The 24,414-nt window shown below is 40.5% G+C and overlaps 1 protein-coding gene across 1 annotated transcript in view; it reads right to left on the bottom strand.

The window, feature by feature from the left end:
• LOC124789833 (low-density lipoprotein receptor-related protein 2) overlaps positions 1–24,414 on the bottom strand; it is a 216,061-nt gene that overhangs the window by 5,843 nt on the left and 185,804 nt on the right. Inside the window, exons 54-58 of the mRNA XM_047257326.1 lie at positions 17,288–17,422; positions 14,760–15,131; positions 9,587–9,997; positions 5,504–5,656; positions 299–716 (exon numbers count right to left, since the gene is read on the bottom strand). Of these exons, the coding sequence (XP_047113282.1) occupies positions 299–716; positions 5,504–5,656; positions 9,587–9,997; positions 14,760–15,131; positions 17,288–17,422 (1,489 nt within the window). The remainder of the gene's footprint in view (positions 1–298; positions 717–5,503; positions 5,657–9,586; positions 9,998–14,759; positions 15,132–17,287; positions 17,423–24,414) is intronic.

Consider the following 24,414-nt stretch of genomic DNA (forward strand, 5'->3'; position numbering starts at 1 on the left):
AGGAGTCATTCCAATCCCGGGAGCGGAAAGACTTACCTTGGGGGAAAAAAGGACAGGTATACACTCGCACACACACACACATCCATCCGCACATACACAGACACGAGCAGACATTTGTAAAGGCCTGCTAGAATTTTGTGTGTATGTTTGTGTTTGTTTGTGTGTCTGTCGACCTGCCAGCATTTTCATTTGGTAAGTCACATCATCTTTGTTTTTAGATATATTTTTCCTACGTGGAATGTTTCCCTCTATTATAAATAAATAAATAATAAGAAAACATGTTATGTGCTGTACTTACAATGGATGCTTCCGGAAAACTATAAACAATGCCACTGCAGATGCTAGTACAAGAAGAATAACCACAATAGGCACAACAATTGTTGCAGTACTAGGTCCAGATCCACCTTCTGTTGCATGCTGAAGATAGGTTCCACAGAATTTGCCAGCAAATTCTTTGGGACATTCACAAACAAGATCACTGGAACCGTCATCTGCTTCTTGACATACGCCGCCATTCTGACACCTGCATATCCGTGGTTCTGGATGTGGCTCTTCATTAGGTGCATCACACTGCACTTCATTGTTGCCTTTGTGTGTCTGTGTATTGTCTGGACACATACACCGGTGCCCACCAGGCACAATAACACACAGGTGGGAACACGGGCTATTATAGCAAGGATCAATCAGTGACATGTTGTAACGAAGTTTGTGGTACACTGGAAGAGAAACAAAGACATAGCAATTATTTATTCGGACTGCTCACTACTCTACAATATAAAAAAAATTGGTCCATGACAGCAAATACTACACATTCTGGTACAAAGTGTTGCCATCACTAGTTTGTACCAATATCACTCTCCATTGAAGATAGTTAGTTTCATATGACAGAACCACATGTGCTTGGGAAGTACACTGCCAACCATTAAAATTGCAACACCGGGCAAGATAGTTTTGCATAATGATTCAATACAGTATAGTAAGAAGAATACAAGATTAAAGTAGTAGGTGACTTTGGGGCACACAAGTTGCAAAATGTAATACAAAGAGCTCCCACCTCTGGCAGCAATGATGGCCCTAACACGACAGGGCATCGAGTTGAACTGAGCTCAAATGACAGATTTGGGTACACCATTCCATGCTGCTTCATGCCACAGTTGACAAACTTCTGTGGCTGGCGAGTTTTGGCTTCGCAGTCTCTTGGCCAGATGTTTTCAATGGGAACAGTCAAACAGCTTCTGTATCTATGTAGGTCGGGACAGCACAGACAACACAGGGTTTTGCATCATCTCGTCAAAATAAAGTGTCAAAGAGACCTCAAAGATAGTTCAGAGATGTAATAGCTGCTGTCCAAATTACCAGCTAAGTGAATCTGAGGTGGCGATGATGTGTGCCCATTGGCAACCCGTACCATTATGCCTCTCTCTGCTGCAACAAGGAAGGAAGCCAAAACAATGTGCTGACAGTCTGTGGTGCTCTAGAAGTCGTCCCACTGTCAGTGTAGGTACTTGTCTTGCCACAAATAAGCCAATTTCCTGACATGACTGTACACCTGGCACAGCTGAGCAAACAAAATGTCTGTTATCTCAGATGCAAGCCAAGAGGGGCACTGAGATCTTGCCTGACAACTATTATGAGGCTCCTGAGCCCATAGACTCCATACTTGCATGACAGTTGTGGCATACTGTCCAACACGAGGCCCAACTGTGGAACGATAAACCACAGTCTCGATACTGCACAAAATCCCTCCAGTGCTGAGGTCCGACACTTGCTGGTAAATGTTTCTTCTTACATTACTCGTAACATTTAGATGGGACTTCTGAATGAAAAACCTACTGTGTAGTCTTTTCTTACAAACAGAACATAAGTAATATTACTTCTGCATACTTTGCGTGCTGCACTGAAAGGCTAACCATTTGTATATCCTAACGGGTAAAACATCTGAGGCCAATTTTACATTTTTGCATGTTGCCTTCACAATGTTACACTTTTAGGGGTGTCCACCCCCGGCAGCTGAGTGGTCAGCGTGACAGGATGTGAATCCTAAGGGCCCGGGTTCGATTCCCGACTGGGTCGGAGATTTTCTCTGCTCAGGAACTGGGTGTTGTGTTGACCTAATCATCATCATTTCATCCCCATCGACGTGCAGGTCGCCAAAGTGGTGTCAACTTGAAAGACCTGCACCAGGTGACCGGTCTATGCAAAGGGACACCCTCGCCACATGACATTTTTCTTTAGTGGTAATCAGTGTATATACACAGCCAGAAAAAATCAATACCGCATTTTAGGGGGTTTCCAATTGACTCAAGATGTATTGTTGCAACAGAGCATATTGAGTACACCAAATGATTAAGTACCAGGTATCGACCCATGCCGAAACACTCATATTAGTGGGTGGTGTAGCCTCCACAGGCCGCAATGCAGGCACTGATTCTGGCATCCAGCTGATCGCACAGTGGCGAATACTGTCTTGGGATATGTTATGCTCTGTCTGCTCAACCTGTCGAGTTATTTCAGTAAGAGTTGATGGTTGACGAGCCACACGAGTCACTTCTCCACCATCATATACCACATGTGCTCGATTGGAGACAAGTCTGGGGACTGTGCTGGTCAGGGAAATTGTTGCACGTCTTGCAGAGCACAATGATTTTCACAGGCAGTATGTGAATGAGCATTAATCTGTTGGAACAACACGTCACATTCCTGTTGCAAGAACAGCAAAAGAACAGGTCTAAACAACATTCTGCACATACTGAGCAGTGGTTAGCATCCCCCTTCAGAAACACCAATGTTAAGCGAGGGTTGTAGCTTACTGCACTCCACACCATAAATCGTGGGATGGGGTCAGTGTGTCTTAGAAGGATGCACTCTATGAGACAGTGCTCACCAAGTCTATGCTGTAGGCACAAACAACCATCACTTGCGTGCAGGCAGAATCTTCCATCACTGAAGACCGTGACGTGTCAATCCATCTTCCGAGGGAAGTGATCCTCTGACAGCACCAGTCGAGCCACGGTTGTCGATATTGTGGCGCAGGTGGAAAATGGGCTACAGGTGTGCGTGGTCATAGTCCCACTGCTAATAACCAGTTCGCTACAGTTTGTGTTGACACATCTTGGCTCAAAAGCTCTCTTCTCTGTGCTGTGGTAGCTGTACGATCTGCCACTGCTGCCCTTACAGTGCGATGATCCTGGAAGGCGTCTGTGCAGTGTGGATGTCCAAAACCTCATCTACAGCTGTGAGGATGTTCACATGACCACTGGTACCAGCAGCATTGCATAACTGATGCAATACATCCAACTTGTGTGGTAATTCTGCAAAAGAACCATCCCACCACTCGGGAGGCTACAATTTGACCCATTTCAAACTCACTCCATTGGCTGTAGTGCATCTCAGTGGCGCTTGCCTGCTAACTTCACACATTTGCACAACACTGAGCCATCTGGCTGTGAACGTTCCCTAGTAAAGGGTAGACAGAGATGGCACACTGGTACCAATCCTACTATGATATTTGTTGGCAGACAATGTTGAAACCATTATCATTACATCCATTATCACCCAGTTGGCATACACTGTCATCAGATCAAAATCAACATGGGTCTTTCCAGGTGTAATCATTTTTTTTTCCTGCCATGTAGTACTGAATGTAGAATACTCAAGTTCATTCTTAAATAATTAACAGTGTTTAAAATTCAGTACTAGTCTAATCCAAGTAAGGTCTCCATCCCCCACCTCCACCTCCTCTCTCTCTCTCTCTCTCTCTCTCTCTCTCTCTCTCTCTCTCTCACACACACACACACACACACACACACCATGTCTGTAATTGCTCCCTCCCATACATTATTATTTGCACTGATTGCATGACAGTATTTTATTCCCATCAGTGAGTATGAAACACATTCATTAACTTTTTCACTAATACATAAAAAAGCCAACCCTATAAATAGTATACCATCCATATACCTTTTTGTCATTTTCAAAAGAAGGCATAGGGAGCTTCCCCTGCACAAAGATGGCTATGAGGAATAGAGGAGTTAAGTCCTAACTCACTCATTTAGTTCAAAAGAAATGAGACATATTTTGTTTTTCATTAAACACTTAAAGGTGCAGAGTTACACATTTTTTTTTTTTTTTTTTTTTTTTTTTTTTTTTTTTTTTTTTTTTTTTTTTTTTTTTTTTTTGCTAAAGCAAAGAGGAGAGAAAGGCAGGAAAGTTAAGAGTTTAACGTCTCATCAACATTAGAAGCTGAATAGTACAGGAGGTGGAGCAGTAGCATTTTCAGAGCAGCTATTCTACTCCTAATATGCATATGTAAAGTAATCTAGAAAGTGCTTACTATCATTATCAGAGTGTGTAGATTTGTGCTGCTAATAATTTCTTGTTAGTACACTTTAAGTAGTAGTCAACAGTGGTTGTTTCTGCCTATTAATGTGTAACTTAACTCCTTAGTGGTTATGCAATTACCTTGCGTTCGAGAGAACTGGCCTTCTGATCCATGTCTAGCCATCCAGATTTAGTTTTTTTGTGGTTTCATTAAATCAACTAAAGTGAATCTCAGGAGGGTTACTTTGAAGGGATATTTCCAATTTTCTTCCCCATCCTTGTTTGATATGAACTTATGCTCTATCTCTAATGGACACATCATCAATGGTACATTAAAGCCTAATCTTCCTTTTGTAAGCCTAACTCCAGTCCACAATTCATACATATCTACTGAAACATTCAATTACTGTGTTATTAAATATTTTTTAGATTATCATGAAAATGTATTAACGATATGTGCCGGTCTGTTGACCATCATATCCATGTACCACAATCTGGTGGACTATTTAGAGCAAGTGAAAAGTCAAAAATCTCTCTTCTTCATTGTTAACATGAATGTTGTAATTCTAAATACTGCTATCCTAAACTACTTAAAATCAAATAACAGGATTTCCGCACTAGCCTTGTAACATGTGCCCAACTGAATTGCTATTTGTTATCAATAATTACATTCATTTTGGTGAATTTGCAAAAATTAAGTCTCTATTTAAAATCAATTCAAAATTTTCTAGCAATTTACCAACTATTGATACAAGATTGATATTAATGTGGGTTCACACAAAAGCAGATATCATAAACTTGTTTGTTTCATCTTCCAACTCATCTATCATCTATGTGTAAAATAGCTACTTCCTGCCACTGCCTACATGATGCGTTCATATGTAACTTTCAAAATGTGTAAATCTATCAAACAGAAGAAATTAATTTGCTCTATTCTGAAGACATTACCTAATTTATTCCTTAGTTTTAGCTTATGAGGCATCTCGACTTTGGTATTAGTAAGAACCCTGTACTTGTGTGATCTGACAGACGATATGGTGTGTCTCATGTAAATGTCCACATTCTCATTCAAATATGCACTCTGAGCTTGCAAATCACTAATAGTACACCAATCCAATAGCTCACTTCACCCTCATACACAAACATATGAAGACACACACATATAGATACAAACGAAACTTACCTTTCACTCCTGATGGACTTTCAATATCTTTTGCAACTACTACTGGAACACCACGTCCAAATTTGTCCTGTCTGACAAGTTCTCCATTGTCTCTGTTCACCCAATACAGACTGCTTTCAAAAACATCCAATGATATGGGATGACGCAAGGACTCTTAATAGGAAAGAGAGAAATAATTCAATAATATAAAAAATCTGGAGATAACAGATATATAAAGTCAGTTATAAAAAGAAAAAGAGCACAATTTTTTACTTAAAGTAGGGTGTTAATTGGTGCACTACATTATATACAGCTTACACAAGCTAGACTGATAATGGAAATTAATATATGGGTAATATACGAACGAGGTAACAATAAACATCAACACGAGCACTGCTACTACAAAACTACATTCTGTACAATGTTTGCCAAAATTTCAGCTGCAGCATGTTACGGGAGACATCTGAAGAGGAGGAAATGGGCATTCTTTGTTCAGAATTTATCCTAACCAGTTCAGGAGAGAGCCTAGAAATCACATTCAGCTCACTCATAATTTCCCAGTACCAAAATCAAATTGGGCATACAGCAGTTCTATGAGACTAGAAATTAATGCTGCTTCCTGTTGTACGAGGCTAGGAAAGAGAAACATGAAATATCTATCAACAGCTGAGATGACTACATGGTCACCTCTCTATTAGGACAAATAGAAATGAGCATGTGTTGTGAATGATACATTACTCTCAATTTCTCGTTTCCAAGGTTAACAGAAATTTAAATCTGTAAAACCACAGTAACAATAAATTACTTAATTTCTTCAATTATATCATGAAGGTAAAATTTTTTGGTGTATAAAGGACACTGTCAAAACCCATAACCTAATAGAACGATGCAGATTCTGTTTCAGTTATTCTGGTATGGTTTGTATTATTTGGTGAATTTCATCATCATAAGTGCTGCAGTGGGAGAGAGACAACTGACACAGCTTTTCTAGACAACATTTCTGGTAGGTAAAATGTGCATGAGCTAAACTTGTAGCTCTGAAATTTTTGGAGCGAGAGAGTGTTGACATCTTCTTTATATAATGATGGCACTGGCACTGCCTCAGAACAACAATGCTTGGAGATCTGAAGAAGCTCTGCAGTGTCTGGGGCACTGCATGGAAAACTCCACATCAGATACTAAGTAAAAGTTTAATTGGAGCCTACGCAATGTGTGACTGTCAAAGGTGTACATACAAGTGTAAAACCAAGCTGTTGCTTCCATTTCTGCACAATATTTTGACAACCGACCCAATCATCATCTTCTGGCGCTACAAAATGTGGTGTTACAATAATATTATCTTGGAACTCTTACATTTACTCGCTGCCTGGACTCAGCAAGTGCATGTAACAGCACATGCTGCAAAAATGGAAGCAACATCTCAAATGTACACCCAGAAGTACAATTTTAATAAATCATGCCAAGAAAACCTGTGAAAACATGTTAATTTAGTTAAATAAAATGTGATAATGAGTAAGTGACTAACATTTTCCAAGTGCAAAAATAAAAAGTACAATAAAAAACTGACAAACTCCATTATCTTCCCTTCTTTAGCTTTCTGTCACTTCACATGTGGTCAACATATAAAATTGGTGGTGTGTGCAGGAACATAATAACAGCCCTATGACTGTTACAATGGTGTGCTGCACAGTTCAATCAGGAACTGTTTGACAGACTGTAGCTCCGCCAGCAATCAGGATATCACAGGAGTGCGTCATCCACAAAAAAAATGTGCACATACGAGTGTTGCAAATGGAACTGATGCAGTTAGTGGTAACTGCTGCTAAGCAACCTAAGAACTGTATTTCAGCTTACTTGTATTCAAAGGATACAAGATTTTAATTAAAAAATTATTAAGTATTAAGTATTACCACTAACAAAGAAGGACGTGTATATTGAAAGCACTGAAACTAAATTATGTCTGAAAGATTGTAGAACAAGAAATTAATGTACCGGTGGAATGGGAATAACCTTAATCAGGATTTTCAGAGAGAATATTAAGTGGACAGATAACAAGACCCTTATGAGCATCCCAACAAGCTATCTGAATGAAGACTGTTCAGACGTAACAACAGAAAATTAACACTGAAATGATCTAAGCATAAACTAGCTGGTCAGGAGCTTGCATAAAAAAAGAAAAGAAAAAAGTGGGAGCAACCAGGGTAAATATGAGAGGTTAGAAGAAAACGGCAAAAAAAGAAAAAACAAGAAAAGGAATGACAGAGAAAAGTCGGGAGAATATTTCCTTTATCAAAAAAAGATGCACACTAACATCAATAAGTGGCAGCAAAAATCATCAGTTAAGCTCATCCTCCACAGCCTTATGAAGCTAGAGAGCAAGGCGGTACTGCATTTAGCCAATAAAAATAAACAAATAAAAAAAGAAATAAAAGACTAACTACTTTTTATATATAAGCCTGTACAGTAAAATTAACTAATTATTTGAATTTGCTACTAATAAAATGCAATTAGCTTTAAATTCATATTTTAAAAATCTGAATCTTGTACCAGTAACTAATAGAATGATGGAGCACATGTGGTACAATGATAAATGATTTCTCAGTTGCATGTGACTTTCCAAGTCTATTAATTCAGTGTAGATACTGTTTTACTAAAGTCTATAAGGAAATTTCAGCTGTTTCTTTTGGAACTGGTAGCCAGTACAACAATTTAGCTTTGATAATCAGCCTCATTCATGTGATTTCATACTTGAAATTGTTTCTTCCCACTGTTGCATACAACTCCAAACATGTCTTCAACATTGTGTACTCTGCCATCCATACACATTCATACTTTTCTCAAACACTTCATAAATGGTAAAATGCCATTTTAGTTCATGGTGCATCACAGCTTCACTGCAGTCCAGATGTGCTTCACAACGGAGTCTCTAAAATATTGGCCAATTGCCCACAATACTGTGATCTTGTCTCTAAATAACAAAGATGATGTAAACAAGTTCAGTGGGTATTCCAAATATTTTCTGCTATTTCACTAGACATCCCATACACTTAGCCAGCAAGTTAAAAAAAAAATTGTCAGTGAAGTTATAGAAAAAACTGCAAATTCTCAATCTGGGTCACACAGTAGTCTAAAATGCCAAATGAACATTATCAGTTATGGAACACACACACACACACACACTGATATTATGCAGACACTTTAACATGGCAGTTTTTAGTTGGGGGGAGGGGGCGTTTTGATACATGGTCATAGGATACTGGCAGAGGTCAGACCTGTACTGTTAACTTTACTGCTGAACTCAGACAAGACATGCACTGTAGTCATTACTGAAAGCTTACTGTACTCTGCTTTGTTTTGTGTTGCGCAATCATTCATTATTGTTTCAATTTTTTATTTTGAAATGGGTGAAGAGATTAATCCTGATCCATCATTGGGTTTGAGTATGATTCTCTCAATATCAGAAGAGATCAGTAATACCCAAGACCATATATCAGTTCTGTATTTGTGCTAGCACAAAACACGAGCCGGCCGCTGTGGCCGAGCAGATCTAGGCGCCCAGTCCGGAACCGCGCTGCTTCTACGGTTGCAGGTTCGAATCCTGCCTCGGGCATGGATGAGTGTGATGTCCTTAGGTTAGTTAGGCTTAAGTAGCTCTAAGTCTAGGGGACTGATGAGCTCAGATGTTAAGTCCCATAGTGCCACAGAACATGAATGTAGGCTGCTGACTCTGCGAGAGGGTAGTGGACCTCGTCTTCAGCACCGCTCCTCTCCCCTGGCGGTTTAAGTTCTTGTTTGCTTACACTCACTGTTGACTGACAGAATATAGTGTCAGCAATCTACTACTATACTAAAGTTATTCTGAATGACAGTGCTGATTTAAAACAATTTTTCTTCTAATATTCCTACAGCTAGAGAAGTGACACCTAATTTAACCTGGTGCTATTGATTTCATTGAGCCAATTACAAGTCCTCAAAGTGGAAACTGAAGATTTTGTTTTTAAGTACCAGTTCAGGGGCTGGCAAACATTATCACTTTATCATTGAATTCTATAATGCTGGAGAATCTTCAGTTTCTATTAAAAATAAATGAAAACAAATATCTACCTCCTTTCAAAACATCAACTCTGTTGGACCCGTCTTGTCGCATCCTCACAATGTAGTTCAGTTTAGTGTCGGCCCAATATAACGTGTGGTCCATAGCGTAGTCAACAACAAGGCCTGTCGGGTGCCTGATACCATCTGTGACCAGTGGCCTGCGTTTGCTCCCATCCATCCAAGCTGTCTCAATCTTTGGTGCTGCCCCAGCATCAGCCCAGAACATGCGGCCTAACTGAGGATCGAGAGCCACTGAAGTTGGTGATTCCAGTCCAGTCGTCACAAGGGAGCGGCGGAAGCGTCCATCTTGCTTTGCAACCATTACTCTGCCTCTCGGTTTGTTGCCTGAACGGTCAGTCTCTGTCCAATACAGATTTTCTGCAACCCAATCCACTGCAATGCCAGTTGGCTTTGAATTACCTGTTGAAAACATTAAGCTTCATTAAGTAACAGTTCCACAGATGAAATGCAAATCACTTGCTTCAGGACATATGTGAAATATGTGAATAGTCTATGTACACATATTCTGATAAATGTTAAAAGAAACACTCACGTTCTTCGCAAGTAAAGCCAAATGGCTCATTCAATGAAATTATAGTTACACAGATAACTTTAAATGTCAACATTTTAGGCTAGGCTTTATCATGACTGTTACTGCTGTCAAATGAAACAACAACCTTACTGTTACAAGCTGATGAACAGTGACTGGTAACAGTAATCTTGTTGTTTCATTCAGTTATACTGATTTATCCTTTTCTCACTCTAGATGATGAAGAATACAGTTTTGTTTATGGAACATACAAACAAAATTGAATGGGAATTTGTAGTCTGGTGGAGAGTACATGCCGTTCAGCTAAAATGTTTAGCAAATAGAAGGCTAATCCATAACCTAAGTGTTACACAAGCAGCATACGAGCAGTTATTTAGACGAAATTAATACCTTCTTGAACATACTGTGTCAAAACTGTACTCATGTTAAATGTCTTATACAACCTTAATTATTACCTCTATAAGGAACTTAGAGCAACGACAGAACTTTCAAGGTGAACAACTGTTTCATGATACATCCCATGACTTTCAGTATTTCACGTTGGAGTTATAAGACCCTGTTTGAAACTTATCAGATAGGATCAGTAAGGTTAGGTTACTGTCAGATATAGATATGACTAGTGACTTTTGAAGATGTTAATTTATGTTTATTTTTAACATGATGAATGAATGGTCAGTTTTGTTGTATGGAATGAGCCGGCCTAAGGATATGCTAATCACTCTGGTCTCTGTTCACTACTTTTCATTGAGTCCTGTCCTCTCCTCACACCATTACTGCAGCTCTTGTTTGTAATTATGTCTTTTTTTGTATAATTTTGTGTCATGACTTTCCTTAGCCACTGTTTCAACAATAATTACTTCTTCATTTCTTTCTGTTTGTTCTGTCAATTTATGCCTCATTTGTACTTCCATTTTCTGAGCATTCCTGTGCTATTCTGGCTTGCACCCTCCCTGCAACTTCTAAATTCTACTATTTTCAGGCTTCAGTTGTTTGCTACAGTGACGTGCACAAATGATGACAGGCGGTTGTGTGATCCACAGCGGCAAGAGACAGTATATCACACAACGCACCAGCCAATAGCATCACTCTGCCACACCTGTCTATAATATGTACTTGTAGGTACATGTAGAACATTTACCAGTGTTTTTCATGTTAGTGAAGATATGGTGAGACTTACTTTGTCACCATAGTGTTTACTATGGGTGACATTTGCCAGCTCAACTCGTTACATTAACAACCAATAGTGATGGTTTTCAGAATACGTGAATTGTTCAAGAGAGCCAGACGCAATTGAAGTGTCCTCATGTAGAATACCAACAGCATTAGCAGTTGCTCAATCAGAGAATAGTTAGAGAATATGGTGTGGGACTGAGACATAAAATACATTGATATTCTCCATCACTCTCTCACTATCTCTGCAGAGAATGCACCACACAGCTCCCTTCCAAACTGCACACCACTACTGCATTCTGCTATTGATTTTCCTTTCCTCACTTCATATAGGATCTTCTGGTTATATATCCTATTTAATTTCTAAATAGTATCATTCCAACCAGCCGTTTTCTTTGCCTCACCAGATGGGGATGCTGAAATTTTTGAATTCTATTAACTTCTTATGACTATCAGTGTGCAACCATTTCTGCTGGCATTTGGTAAGTACAAATTTCTTCTGTTGGTATTAAGTTGTAAGTACTCACTGATTGGACAGGTCACACACATTTGTTTGTCATAGCTGTCTTAAACTGATCCATAAAATCAATGGATGGACACAAAATAAAAAGGGAAATTCCTCCTACAAATAATAGACTTTTCCAAGATAGACTTAAAAAAGAGAGGGGGGGGGGGGGGGACAGGAAATGCGGCAGTATCTACAAAAAGACAAAGAAGGCTCTCTCTACACCTATACCTGTATTACACAAGCCTTCTTACAGTGCATAGTGGAGAGTTCATAATAACCAGTATCTCCCCCCCCCCTCTCTTTTTCTTCTCCATTTGCATACAGTAAACAAGGAAAATGACTGTGGTACACCTCTTCATTTCTTGTGATATACCTCTTTTCTTCTCATGGCGTTACACAAGCTATATGTAGATGGAAGTAATACATTTCTCATGACATCTTGGACAATACGCTTTTGAAAAGTAATGTATGAGCCTGATGGTAATTCACAACATATGTTTAGTCATGGATTTCGATGGCATTTGTTGGGCATTGTTGTCATGCCGACGCAGCTAACCCATGATGAATGTCACTGCTTGTCTCTGCATTTCCTTATCAATTCCGTTAAAACGACTTCGTAAGAGATTCTAGTTGACAAACAGTATTCAAAGTTTGGTCAGCAAGCATTTTGTAAGTAATCTCCTTAATGAACAGGACTAGCTTAAATATTCCAAATCAATCTCAGCCTGTCATCTGTCTCTATACATAATTTTTTGTGTTCTTCCCATATTGAATTATTTTGGATGAATATCCCTAGATCTGATGACTGTGGCTGACAGCCAATGTAGTACTGTAGCAATATTAGATCTTTTCACCTACTTACGCATACTTGGTTGTGTTGAATGATGACTCTAAGTCTTTGCATCAAGCCTTGACGATCTCATGTCTACCTGCATTGCATAACTATATAACTGCATCTTCCATATATTTGTACATCCTACTATAAGGTTGCATCTGGCAATGTAGCAATTTTACATTGTTAATACAAATAAAACCTGTTGTTTTTCACTTATTGACATATTTCTATAAAATATAATATAGTGCTAAGAAATCCCAAAATTGATTGACTGTTATCTTTGTACATTATTGTCTTAAGTATATAAGACCATAAAAATGGCATTAAGCTATTTAGCAAGAAGATGAAAGAAAATGACACAAAGGTCATACACAACCATTATGTGTATAAATATTTCAGTAAGTAAATTTTCATACTTAGGAATGTCTTTTAAAACATTATGGTTGGTTTAATTAAGTCTGGAAGGTTGTGCAAAGAAGTAAGTAGGCCTACAACTGGAATTGAAGTACACATGAAACTCTTTGATGCTAATTTTGTATATACTGATTGCATCCTGAATATGTAAACATTTCATGACTAAATCCTATATGACTATATATATTGATCCTATGTGTATAATGGAAGGAAACATTCCACGTGGGAAAAATTATATATAAAAACAAAGATGAGGTGACTTACCGAACAAAAGCGCTGGCAGGTCGATAGACACACAAACAAACACAAACATACACACAAAATTCAAGCTTTCGCAACAAACTGTTGCCTCATCAGGAAAGAGGGAAGGAGAGGGGAAGACGAAAGGAAGTGGGTTTTAAGGGAGAGGGTAAGGAGTCATTCCAATCCCGGGAGCGGAAAGACTTACCTTAGGGGGAAAAAAGGACAGGTATACACTCGCACACACGCACATATCCATCCACACATACAGACACAAGCAGACATATTTAAAGACAAAGAGTTTGGGCAGAGATGTCAGTCGAGGCAGAAGTGTATGATGTCTGCTTGTGTCTGTATGTGTGGATGGATATGTGCGTGTGTGCGAGTGTATACCTGTCCTTTTTTCCCCCTAAGGTAAGTCTTTCCGCTCCCGGGATTGGAATGACTCCTTACCCTCTCCCTTAAAACCCACTTCCTTTCGTCTTCCCCTCTCCTTCCCTCTTTCCTGATGAGGCAACAGTTTGTTGCGAAAGCTTGAATTTTGTGTGTATGTTTGTGTTTGTTTGTGTGTCTATCGACCTGCCAGCGCTTTTGTTCGGTAAGTCACCTCATCTTTGTTTTTATATATAATTGATCCTATGTGTAATTTATTGACTTCACCCTTACATATGTTTGCTCAGATGTATCAACAGAGATGATTTGCTCAGATGTATCAACACAGATGATGCAGGGGTGCTCCATACCATGAGCAATGTGAGGTTTGGCATCAGCTGGTTTTGACACACACGAAGTAGTCAGTCTAGTCTGAGCTTGCATACTAACCAAGTCGCAAGAGAACACAATGTGTGTGATCATGTATAGAAATTTATTTGTTAAAGACTGAGATTAATTTAGTACTTGATGAAAGACTATTTCATAGTACAGTGATCACATTGAACTAAACAGCAATGGCAAACTTAGAAGAAACTTCGAAATATGAGTGATTGTAACTCTGATGTGAATACTGATTAGGCTATACAATAGGGACATTTTCTTTGACTCTACAGAACAAGTAAATTCATTGTTCATTCTAAACTGTATGTAACTGGAAGAGACACTTTCCATCATTGTCATTATTTTGATGGGGAATGATACATAAGAATGACACAATTTTCTATAAGGTAGGCGCAATACGCACACAGAGACTTTAATAGTTTTGACCTAATTACCTAGGCTGTAAGTCTGTACTCCAGTGATGTCATTAACCTTGTAGTCTGATGCCAATAATATCAATAGCAAACTCATCAGAAACCAAATCTTATCATAACCAAGACTGGGGGAGGCTTGTAGGTTCCAGTCTCAAGTTTACATTTTTAATATAACCTTTAGGTGAGAAATGATTGGTATTCTAGTATAAATAAACACATTAAATTCCAGCACAGATTTTTCTTTAAAATATACACACATTTATAGTAAAGCATTTTACCTTTCATATTCAGATCTTGAGCATATCCCATTTTTACTTCTCCATTTTTAGCATTAATCATATATGACCTCTTAATTGTTTTATCATATGAATCTGCCCAAAACACATATTCCATTCTAGGATCATAGTCAATTGCTTCAATCCTCTTCTCGTTCTGAATTACATTTTGTGCTCTTCGTTCTTTAGGTTCATATGCTCTTATCTCTGGTCCATTGCCAAAAAGTAATGTAATATCACCGTCTGCCACCTTGCATACACCACTCAGTCTATCAGAGAGAACAAACCCATCTCGACAGGAGCAACTGAAAGTTCCATTTAGATTGGTACAAGTCTGTGAGCAGTGATGGGTCCCAGATTCACATTCATCTATATCTGTAGAATCAAAGAAATCAAATTTAATAAAAATATAAACTATCATACATAAATAGTCTAGAAATTATTTTATCTCAAAAATAACCTGAAGAGCGAGCAAAATTACTGCAAGCAGATAAAAATAAATATCCATTTCTTTTTTGTTAGCTGGGAACACATCAAACTGAGTCACAAAGTATCCATCAGTGAAATGAATAACACACAGAAATTACAGATGAATTGTAAAATTTTGAAGAAAATGCACCTCTATTACTTTCACAGTTGCAATGAATGATTAAAGTCAATAAAGACAAAAACTTCACATAAAGTGCCATCCTGAGGATTAGTGTTCTTTCACGACGAGTTTTACTTTGCCCTTATTTCTGTTCTCTTGCATATTTCCTCACAACAGTTCCACACTTCAAAGTACATGTGTACCAGAAGAAGAGGAGACAGAAAGAGGATTGATAACAAAGAGTGGAGAAAACCTGAGGAGACAAATGCAAGGTTGCACTGAATTTCTGACTATGCCACTTGAAAAAAACTCCTTCTACATTACATTTTAAATCTTTATATAACCTGTGTTTAAACCTATAAGCAACAACATTTCCCTCTAGAGATTTTATTGCTAGTAAGTACTGTGGCTTTTGTTGTGAATGAGATAAGGTTCACAAAACAAATCACAAGTGAAAATGATATTTTTTTGTTTTTCTTCCCCTTTCCAATGAATCTTGTTTTATGATAAACACAAAAAGTAAAACAAATAACAAGCAAAAAATACTGATGCTCGTATTTAGAAAGCCCCACTGCAAACTTGGAACCAGGGTAAATCAGCTAGATTCTTTGGTAATTTTGATTCTTCATACACATATTTTCTTAGTCTGCAGTTCTTAAATTTCTTAGCATACACATAACTGTTTACTATTCTCTCTACTTCAAGCATTGTCAAGTACAGTTGTTATTGCTTTCCATCCTGACTTATGAATTTTATAATCTTCATCTTTCTTCTTTCTACTCTTCCTGTAAAACAGTTCCCCATTTTTGAACATTACACACATTTTTGACTGTAAGAACATGCATTTCTTTCACCTTTCATTACTAGCTCTGCCTCATATCTCCGAATTTTTAATAAGTTTTAAATGGGTTAACATCGTCTCCTTTGTCAGGCAATGAAACTATTGATATCTTAAAGCCTGGGAACTGGGAAAACTCAACCTTGAAAGAAAATACTAGAATGAAACTTACTAAAACGTGGGAAGAGAGCTCAGTCATATATAAATCAGCTTATAAGTTGAGGCAGTGGTTGTGACAGCACTTAGAAAAGAGTATACATACTAACAAGTATGAGAAGTTAAAGTGAACTAAGAAAACCTAATCCTTCTCATCACCTCTGGTAAGTCTCCTCTGATCCTCGGTTTCTTAAACCTTTTCCTTCACCCCCCTTCCTTCCCCTTCAACTCTTCCACCAGAAGAAGGAGCCACTGACTCCAAAAGCTTGTAAAAGTCAAACCCTTTTGTCTGTGTGTTCCCCTGCCACTGCTTGTTGAGTACATTTTTTTATCTATCTGTTTACATTATATTGTCAATCACTGATTATTTTCATTGATAACTAAGATAAGTTAAAATGATCCACTGTATCGTTTTCATTGTTGCTAGCACTGAATGAATGATCAGGAAGGCACAGCTCTTGTAGTGCATAAAAGCATTGCACAGCACAACATAATGACTGAAAAAACTGAAATGGCACACATTTGAAGACAGACGCATACTAATCCATGAGAACCAACTTACGAAGTTCCAAGAACCAACTTTAAGTGATGAATCTATGAATATACAACAACCCACTACATATCATTCCTGGAGGAACCTTTCAGTCAAGATTATATTAATTATGGCATGCGAGAGGGGCATTTAAGAAACCAATCCTGTCACGCTCTAATGGAATGGGATGATACCTTAATAACTGGTACAACAGAAAGTATTTTCTGCCATACATTTCACAGAGATTTGCAAAGTATGGATGTAGATGTAACAACAGGTGAGTAACTTTCAGTGTAAACACATTGCAATGAAATGTTCAGACCTTACATATGATCACATATCTGCACTTATTCACTTACACAACCAAACAACTATAAATGAGCCATTAGTTCATGACAAATACACAAAAATCTTACCAAGGCATTTCTTCTTATTTTCAGGAGATATAATGTACCCACTGTAGCAAGCACAGATATATCCACCACCAGTTATATTGATGCAGTGATGTTCACATCCTCCTCTTGTTGCTTCTGTGCATGATTTCAAATGGTCTGAAAACAATGGAAAAAGCATATGTTAAACGTGGTATACAATATACGAGGGCACGATGAATCAGGAAATATGCTACAATCCACTATGTACCATTCCCAAAGGGACTGTGAAAGCCTCTGAATTTTTTATGTCTAAACTCTTAAAGCTTTTTAAATAAAACAAAATTTATTAACAATCTACATCTTTATTCTTCATGTCTACCTATTTATTTCTGAATGTAGTCATCCTGGTGACCAATACATTTCTCCCAACGAGAGACCAGTTTGTTGATACCGAGATGGCAGAATGTTTGCTTGCACCACTTCACCACTATCAAAGTGAAGTCATTAAAGGTGTTCGCTAAGTTTTGTAAACAGGTGAAAATTGGATGGGTCAAGTTAAGGTAAGCACCACCATTTACGAGCATGAACAACCCAGTGTCTCACATTATTGATGGTGATACAACCATCACCATCCACAGCTTTAATTCTTCTAAGGTTTTCAATGGGGGAGATAGTTTCTGTGGTTAAAAACTCAGTTATAGCACGCTGTTTCTTGTGCACCAACATAGTTGCGTTGCACCATGTTACATGCTACAATTAGGAGACCACTCATGGGCGAGGGTTCCAATTTGTGTCGGGGAAGCTGGGAAGTCAACTGAGCAATATGCATGACATGTACTACCTCAACCTATATTGAGAACAGAATAAAAAAATTCAGAGGCATTACTTTTCAGCATGCTCTTGTACAAAAAGTAATTACAAACAATGGCTATACTGGCACTCCACAGTGTGCATTTGGGTAAATTGAAAATTAATCCATCTTCCTTTCTTGATACACAACGAACAACTAAACCATCTTCTTGTTTGTTCTAACATAAAAAGGTAACTATATATATATATATATATAAATTACATTTAAGAATTTTTATATATATATATATATATATATATATATATATATATATATATATATATATAAAAACAAAGATGAGGTGACTTACCGAACAAAAGCGCTGGCAGGTCGATAGACACACAAACAAACACAAACACACACACAAAATTCAAGCTTTCGCAACAAACTGTTGCCTCATCAGGAAAGAGGGAAGGAGAGGGGAAGACGAAAGGAAGTGGATTTTAAGGGAGAGGGTAAGGAGTCATTCCAATCCCGGGAGCGGAAAGACTTACCTTAGGGGGAAAAAAGGACGGGTATACACTCGCACACACACACATATCCATCCACACATACACAGACTGGGTGTCTGTGTATGTGTGGATGGATATGTGTGTGTGTGCGAGTGTATACCTGTCCTTTTTTCCCCCTAAGGTAAGTCTTTCCGCTCCCGGGATTGGAATGACTCCTTACCCTCTCCCTTAAAACCCATATCCTTTTGTCTTTCCTTCTCCTTCCCTCTTTCCTGACGAGGCAACCATTGGTTGCGAAAGCTAGAATTTTGTGTGTATGTTTGTGTTTGTTTGTGTGTCTATCGACCTGCCAGCGCTTTTGTTTGGTAAGTTTCATCATCTTTCTTTTTAGATATATTTTTCCCACGTGGAATGTTTCCCTCTATTTTATATATATAAATTCTTAAATGTAATTTCTAAGTAGTAAATGCAGTAGAGGGGCAGCAGCCTTTTCAGCAGTTGCAGAGGCAACAGTCTGGATGATTGACTGATCTGGCCTTGTAACATTAACCAAAATGGCCTTCCTGTGCTGGTACTGCAAATGGCTGAAAGCAAGGGGAAACTACAGCCATAATTTTTCCCAAGGGCATGCAGCTTTACTATATTGTTAAATGATGACAGCATCCTCTTGGATAAAATATTTCGGAGGTAAAATAGTCCCCCATTTGGATCTCCGGACGGGGACTACTCGGGAGGATGTCGTTATCAGGAGAAAGAAAACTGGCATTCTACGGATCAGAGCGGGGAATGTCACATCCCTTAATTGGGCAGGTAGGTTAGAAAATATAAAAAGGAAAATGGATAAATTAAAGTTAGATACAGTGTGAATTAGTGAAGTTCAGTGGCAGGCTTCTGGTCAGGTGAATACAGGGTTATAAATACAATATTGAATAGGGGTAATGCAGGAGTAGGTTTAATAATGAATAAAAAATAGGAGCATGGGTAAACTACTATGAACAGTATTGTGAATGCATTGTTGTAGCCAAGATAGATAAGAAGCCAACGCCTACCACATTAGTACAAGTTTATATGCCAACTAGCTCCACAGATGATGAAGAGACTGAAGAAGTCTATGATGTGATAAAAGAAATTATTCAGATAGTGAAGAGAGATGAAAACTGAATAGTCGTGGGGGACTGGAATTCGATAGTAGGAAAAGGAAGATAAGGAAAAGTAGTAGTTGAATATGGAATGGGTGTAGGGAATGAAAGAGGAAGCTGTATGGTAGAATTTTACACAGAGCATAACTTAATCATAGCTAACAATTGGCTTAAGAATCGTGACAGAAGTTTGTATACATGGAAGAGGCCTGGAGACACTGGAAGATTTCAGATAGATTATATAATGGTTAGACAGAGATTTAGGAACAAGGTTTTAAACTGTAAGACATATCCAGGAGCAGATGTGGACTCTGACCACAATTTATTGGTTACGAACTGTAAATTAAAATAAAGAAACTGCAAAAAGGTGGCATTTTAAGGAGATGGGACGTGGATAAACTGAAAGAACCAGAGATTGTAGAGAATTTCAGAGAGAGCATTAGGGAATGATTGACAAGAATGAAGGAAAGAAATACAGTAGGAGAAGAATGGGGAGCTTTGAAAGATGAAATAGTGAAGGCAGCAGGGATCAAGTAGGTAAAAAGACGAGGGCTAGTAGAAATCCTTGGGTAACAGAAGAGATACTGAATTTAATTGATGAAAGGAGAAAATATAAAAATGCAGTAAATGAAGTAGGTGCAAAGGAATACAAACGTCTCAAAAATGAGATTGACAGGAAGTGCAAAATGGCTAAGCAGGGATGGCTAGAGGACAAATGTAAGGATGTAGATGCATATATCACTAGTGGTAAGATAGATACAGCCTACAGGAAAATTAAAGAGAACTTTGGAGGAAAGAGAGCTACCTGTATGAATATCAAGAGATCATGTGGAAAATTGGTTATAAGCAAAGAAAAGGAAATCAGAAAAGTCGAAGGAATATATAGAGGGTATCTATAAGGGCAATGTACTTGGGGGTAATATGGAAATGGAAGAGGATGTAGATGAAGATGAAAGTGGTAGTAAATGAGTTTTGTGTTGTGACAGTGCCACGACATTCAAAAGTGCCGCTACGTTAGTACGCGAACACGGCGATAGAGGCGCTCCGCAGCTCGGCCGAGCGCGGGAGCGCCACCTGGTTATGAACGGCGCCGGCCGCATGTCACGGCCCGGCAGTCGAGTGACAGATACGGAGTTAGTAACATGTAACCCGCGAGTGTTTCTACTTTTGTATCTCCACGCACTTTATTAGTGATTAAAGGTTATAACACTTTTTGGCGACGAGGTCGGATATTTTTTTTTTCCCCTGCGTTGTGGACTTGTGTGTTCGTGTCGGGGCAGACATGGAACAGCTTCTACAAGCGCTTATTGAACAACAAACACAGCTGACGGCTGCTATTCAGGCGCAACAAACACAGCTGACGGCTGCTATTCAGGCGTTGTCGACGTCGCTTACTCATCGTCTGTCTTCCTCTTCTCCGCCTCCGTTTCCTCCTTATGACGAGGCCGCTGAAGACTGGGAGGATTATGAGAAGCGTTTGCGGCAACACTTCTTGGCTTTCGGTGTTGTCGACGCTCCTATGTGTAAGTCATTATTTCTATCTTGGATTTCCCCACGGATCTATCAGCTGATATCTCAGTTAGCCCCTCTGCGGGAACCTGCCTCTCTGTCCTTCCAAGAAATGTGTGACTTATTGTCTAACTATTACCGAAAAAACACCCATGTCGTTGCCGCCCGTGTGGCCTTCTACCGGTGTCGTAAACAGCCCCATCAATCTTACAGGGCTTGGGCGGCGGAACTACACGGTCTGAGTCGGAAATGTCAGTTTGTCACGGACACTCATCATGAGTCTTACGCTGATTCAATGGTTCGGGACGCTATTTTACGGCTTGCTCCTGATAAAGAAGTTCGGCAACGTGCCTTACAATTGCCAAACCCGTCGTTGTCGGAAGTTCTCAGCATCACTCAATCGTTTGAAGTGTCTCACGCTGCTGGTGCGCAAATAGACGCGTGGTGTGATGTAGGCGCTGTCCAGACCACTTTCGACGCAGACAATGTGCCTGTTTCACAGGAAAACGACGATGTGGCGGCGGTGCACTCGCGTCAACAACGTCGCGTTGGGCCGCCACGCTCGCAGCGAAAACAGCAACCACAGAAGCAGGCTCGTTCCGCCCTTCCTTCTTGTCCACGTTGTTTCGTACAGCATGACAGAGCCGCGTGTCCAAAACGTTGGGCCATGTGTAATTCATGTAGGAAAAAAGGCCACATTGCTTCTGTGTGTCAGTCCCCTAAAGTTCCTGTCGACGAGGACGAGGCATCGGACATGGATGTTAACTGTGTGCTTTCTCAAACGAATAAGTTGTTTGTTACTGTTCGTGTTCTGGATAAAGACATTCGCATGCGAGTGGACACTGGCTCTGCAGTAACTCTCATTAATTCTCGCACGTATTTGGAGTTAGGCTCCCCTTCCTTGTCTCCAGTTACGCGAAATCTACGAACTTATAATAAGTAGAAAATTCCTATCGTTGGCCAGTTTGATGCTTCCACTGCCTACAAGTCTGTTGTTCGGCCCCTCACGTTTTATGTGGTGGATCATGCGGGCACTGAAAACCTGTTCGGTTATGATGCTTTCCAGTTGTTCGGGTTTTCCATTGATGATGATGTGCACCTCATATCTGAGGACATTCCGTATCAACAGCTGGATGGCTTGTGTTCTGAATTCTCGTCCGTGTTCTCTGCGGGTCTGGGTCGGGCCAAGGATTTTGAAGCCCACATTACTCTTAAACCTACGGCTCGCCCTAAGTTTTTCCGGGCACGCCCTATTCCGATGGCGTTGCGTACGCCTGTCAAAGCTGAGATAGACAGGTTAACAGCTTCGGGGATTCTCCTTCCTGTTACCTCCAGCGAATGGGCATCGCCCGTCGTGGTGGTTTCTAAACCAAACGGGAGTCTGCGATTGTGTGGTGATTTTAAAGCCACTGTCAATGCTCAAAGCCTCATTGACACTTATCCTCTTCCCCGTCCTGAGGAGTTATTTACCAAGCTCGCTGGGGGCCAGTTCTTTTCCAAACTTGACTTATCGGAGGCGTACCATCAGTTGCCGCTGGATGCATCTTCCAAGGAATTTCTCGTCATCAACACTCCTTGTGGGTTGTATCAGTACCAGCGGTTACCATTTGGCGTCGCTAGCGCGCCGGCCATTTTTCAGCGGTTTTTGGAACAGCTCACGGCTTCCGTTCCCGGCTGCATCAACTACCTGGATGACATTGTTGTCACGGGGGCCTCCACTGAGGAGCACCTTCGCAATTTGCGTTCACTGTTTCGGGTTCTGCATTCAGCAGGGTTGAAGTGCAATCTGGACAAGTCTCAGTTCTTCCAACCCTCCATTGTGTATCTTGGTTTCCACTTGTCCCGTGAGGGTATACGTCCTCTACGACAGCACGTTGCGGCCATTACCGCTCTACCCCGGCCGTCTACAGTCAAAGAACTTCAGGCGTTTCTAGGCAAGGTTGCTTATTATCACAAATTCATTCCCTCCGCGGCGGCGGTGGCTCATCCTCTGCATCAGCTGTTACGCAAAAACGTTCCTTTCTGTTGGTCCGCCGAGTGTGAGCAGGCTTTTGTCCGCCTGAAGGCTCATTTGCAGTCGGCGCCTTGTCTTGCCACATTCCGTCCGGGTCAGCATTTGGTTCTGGCGACTGATGCGTCACAGTATGGCCTAGGGGCTGTTCTCGCCCATCGGTATGAGGATGGGTCGGAACGACCCATCGCCTACGCTTCCAAGACCCTCAACGATGCCCAACGGCGTTACTCTCAAATAGAAAAGGAGGCGCTCGCTATCGTTTATGCTCTGAAAAAGTTCAGCGTTTTTTTGTATGGTTCTAAGTTTCACCTCATCACCGACCACAAGCCGCTGGTCTCTCTGTTCAGCCCCTCGGCGTCGCTTCCGGATAAGGCAGCTCACCGCCTGCAACGTTGGGCCATATACTTGTCTCGTTTTCACTATGAGATTCACTATCGCCCCACGGCCCAGCACGCCAACGCTGACGCGTTGTCGCGTTTGCCGATGGGCCCCGACCCGGTTTTCGATCGCGATGAACTCCTCTGTTTCCACATTGATGAGGAAGAACGTCGTGCGGTCGAGGGTTTTCCACTTACAGGTTCGCAGGTCGCGTCGGCTACTGCGCGGGATCCGGTCCTGCGTCAGGTGATTGGTTTTGTTCAGCGGGGTTGGCCGGACAGGACCAAGGGCCGGGCGTCGGATCCCCTTCGCAACTACCATGCCTTGCGCCTTCGTCTGTCTGTTCGTGAGGGTGTTGTTCTTCTGGCCACGGATGGCGCATCTCCACGGGTTGTGGTGCCCGCCTCTCTTCGCAAAGCTGTTCTCAAACTATTGCATGAGGGCCATTGGGGGATTTCTCGGACTAAGTCCCTGGCCCGCAGGCACGTTTATTGGCCCGGTATCGATTCGGACATCGCCCACATGGTCGCTGCGTGTGCTCAGTGTGTTCAACAACTGGCTGCGCCTCGTACTCTGCCCTCTCCGTGGCCTGATCCGGCGCAGCCGTGGGAACGGGTGCACGCTGACTTTGCCGGCCCCTTCCTCGGCACTTATTGGCTACTGTTGATTGACGCCTTCTCGAAGTTTCCGTTTGTTGTTCGCTGTCCGTCGCCCACCACTGCGGCGACGACGCTGGCTTTGTCAAAAATCTTTGCGCTAGAAGGTCTTCCATCCACGATTGTCACGGACAATGGCCCTCAGTTCTCTTCGCAGGCCTTCCGTGATTT

Source organism: Schistocerca piceifrons, chromosome 3, assembly GCF_021461385.2.
Source record: "Schistocerca piceifrons isolate TAMUIC-IGC-003096 chromosome 3, iqSchPice1.1, whole genome shotgun sequence".
Lineage (NCBI taxonomy): Eukaryota > Metazoa > Arthropoda > Insecta > Orthoptera > Acrididae > Schistocerca > Schistocerca piceifrons.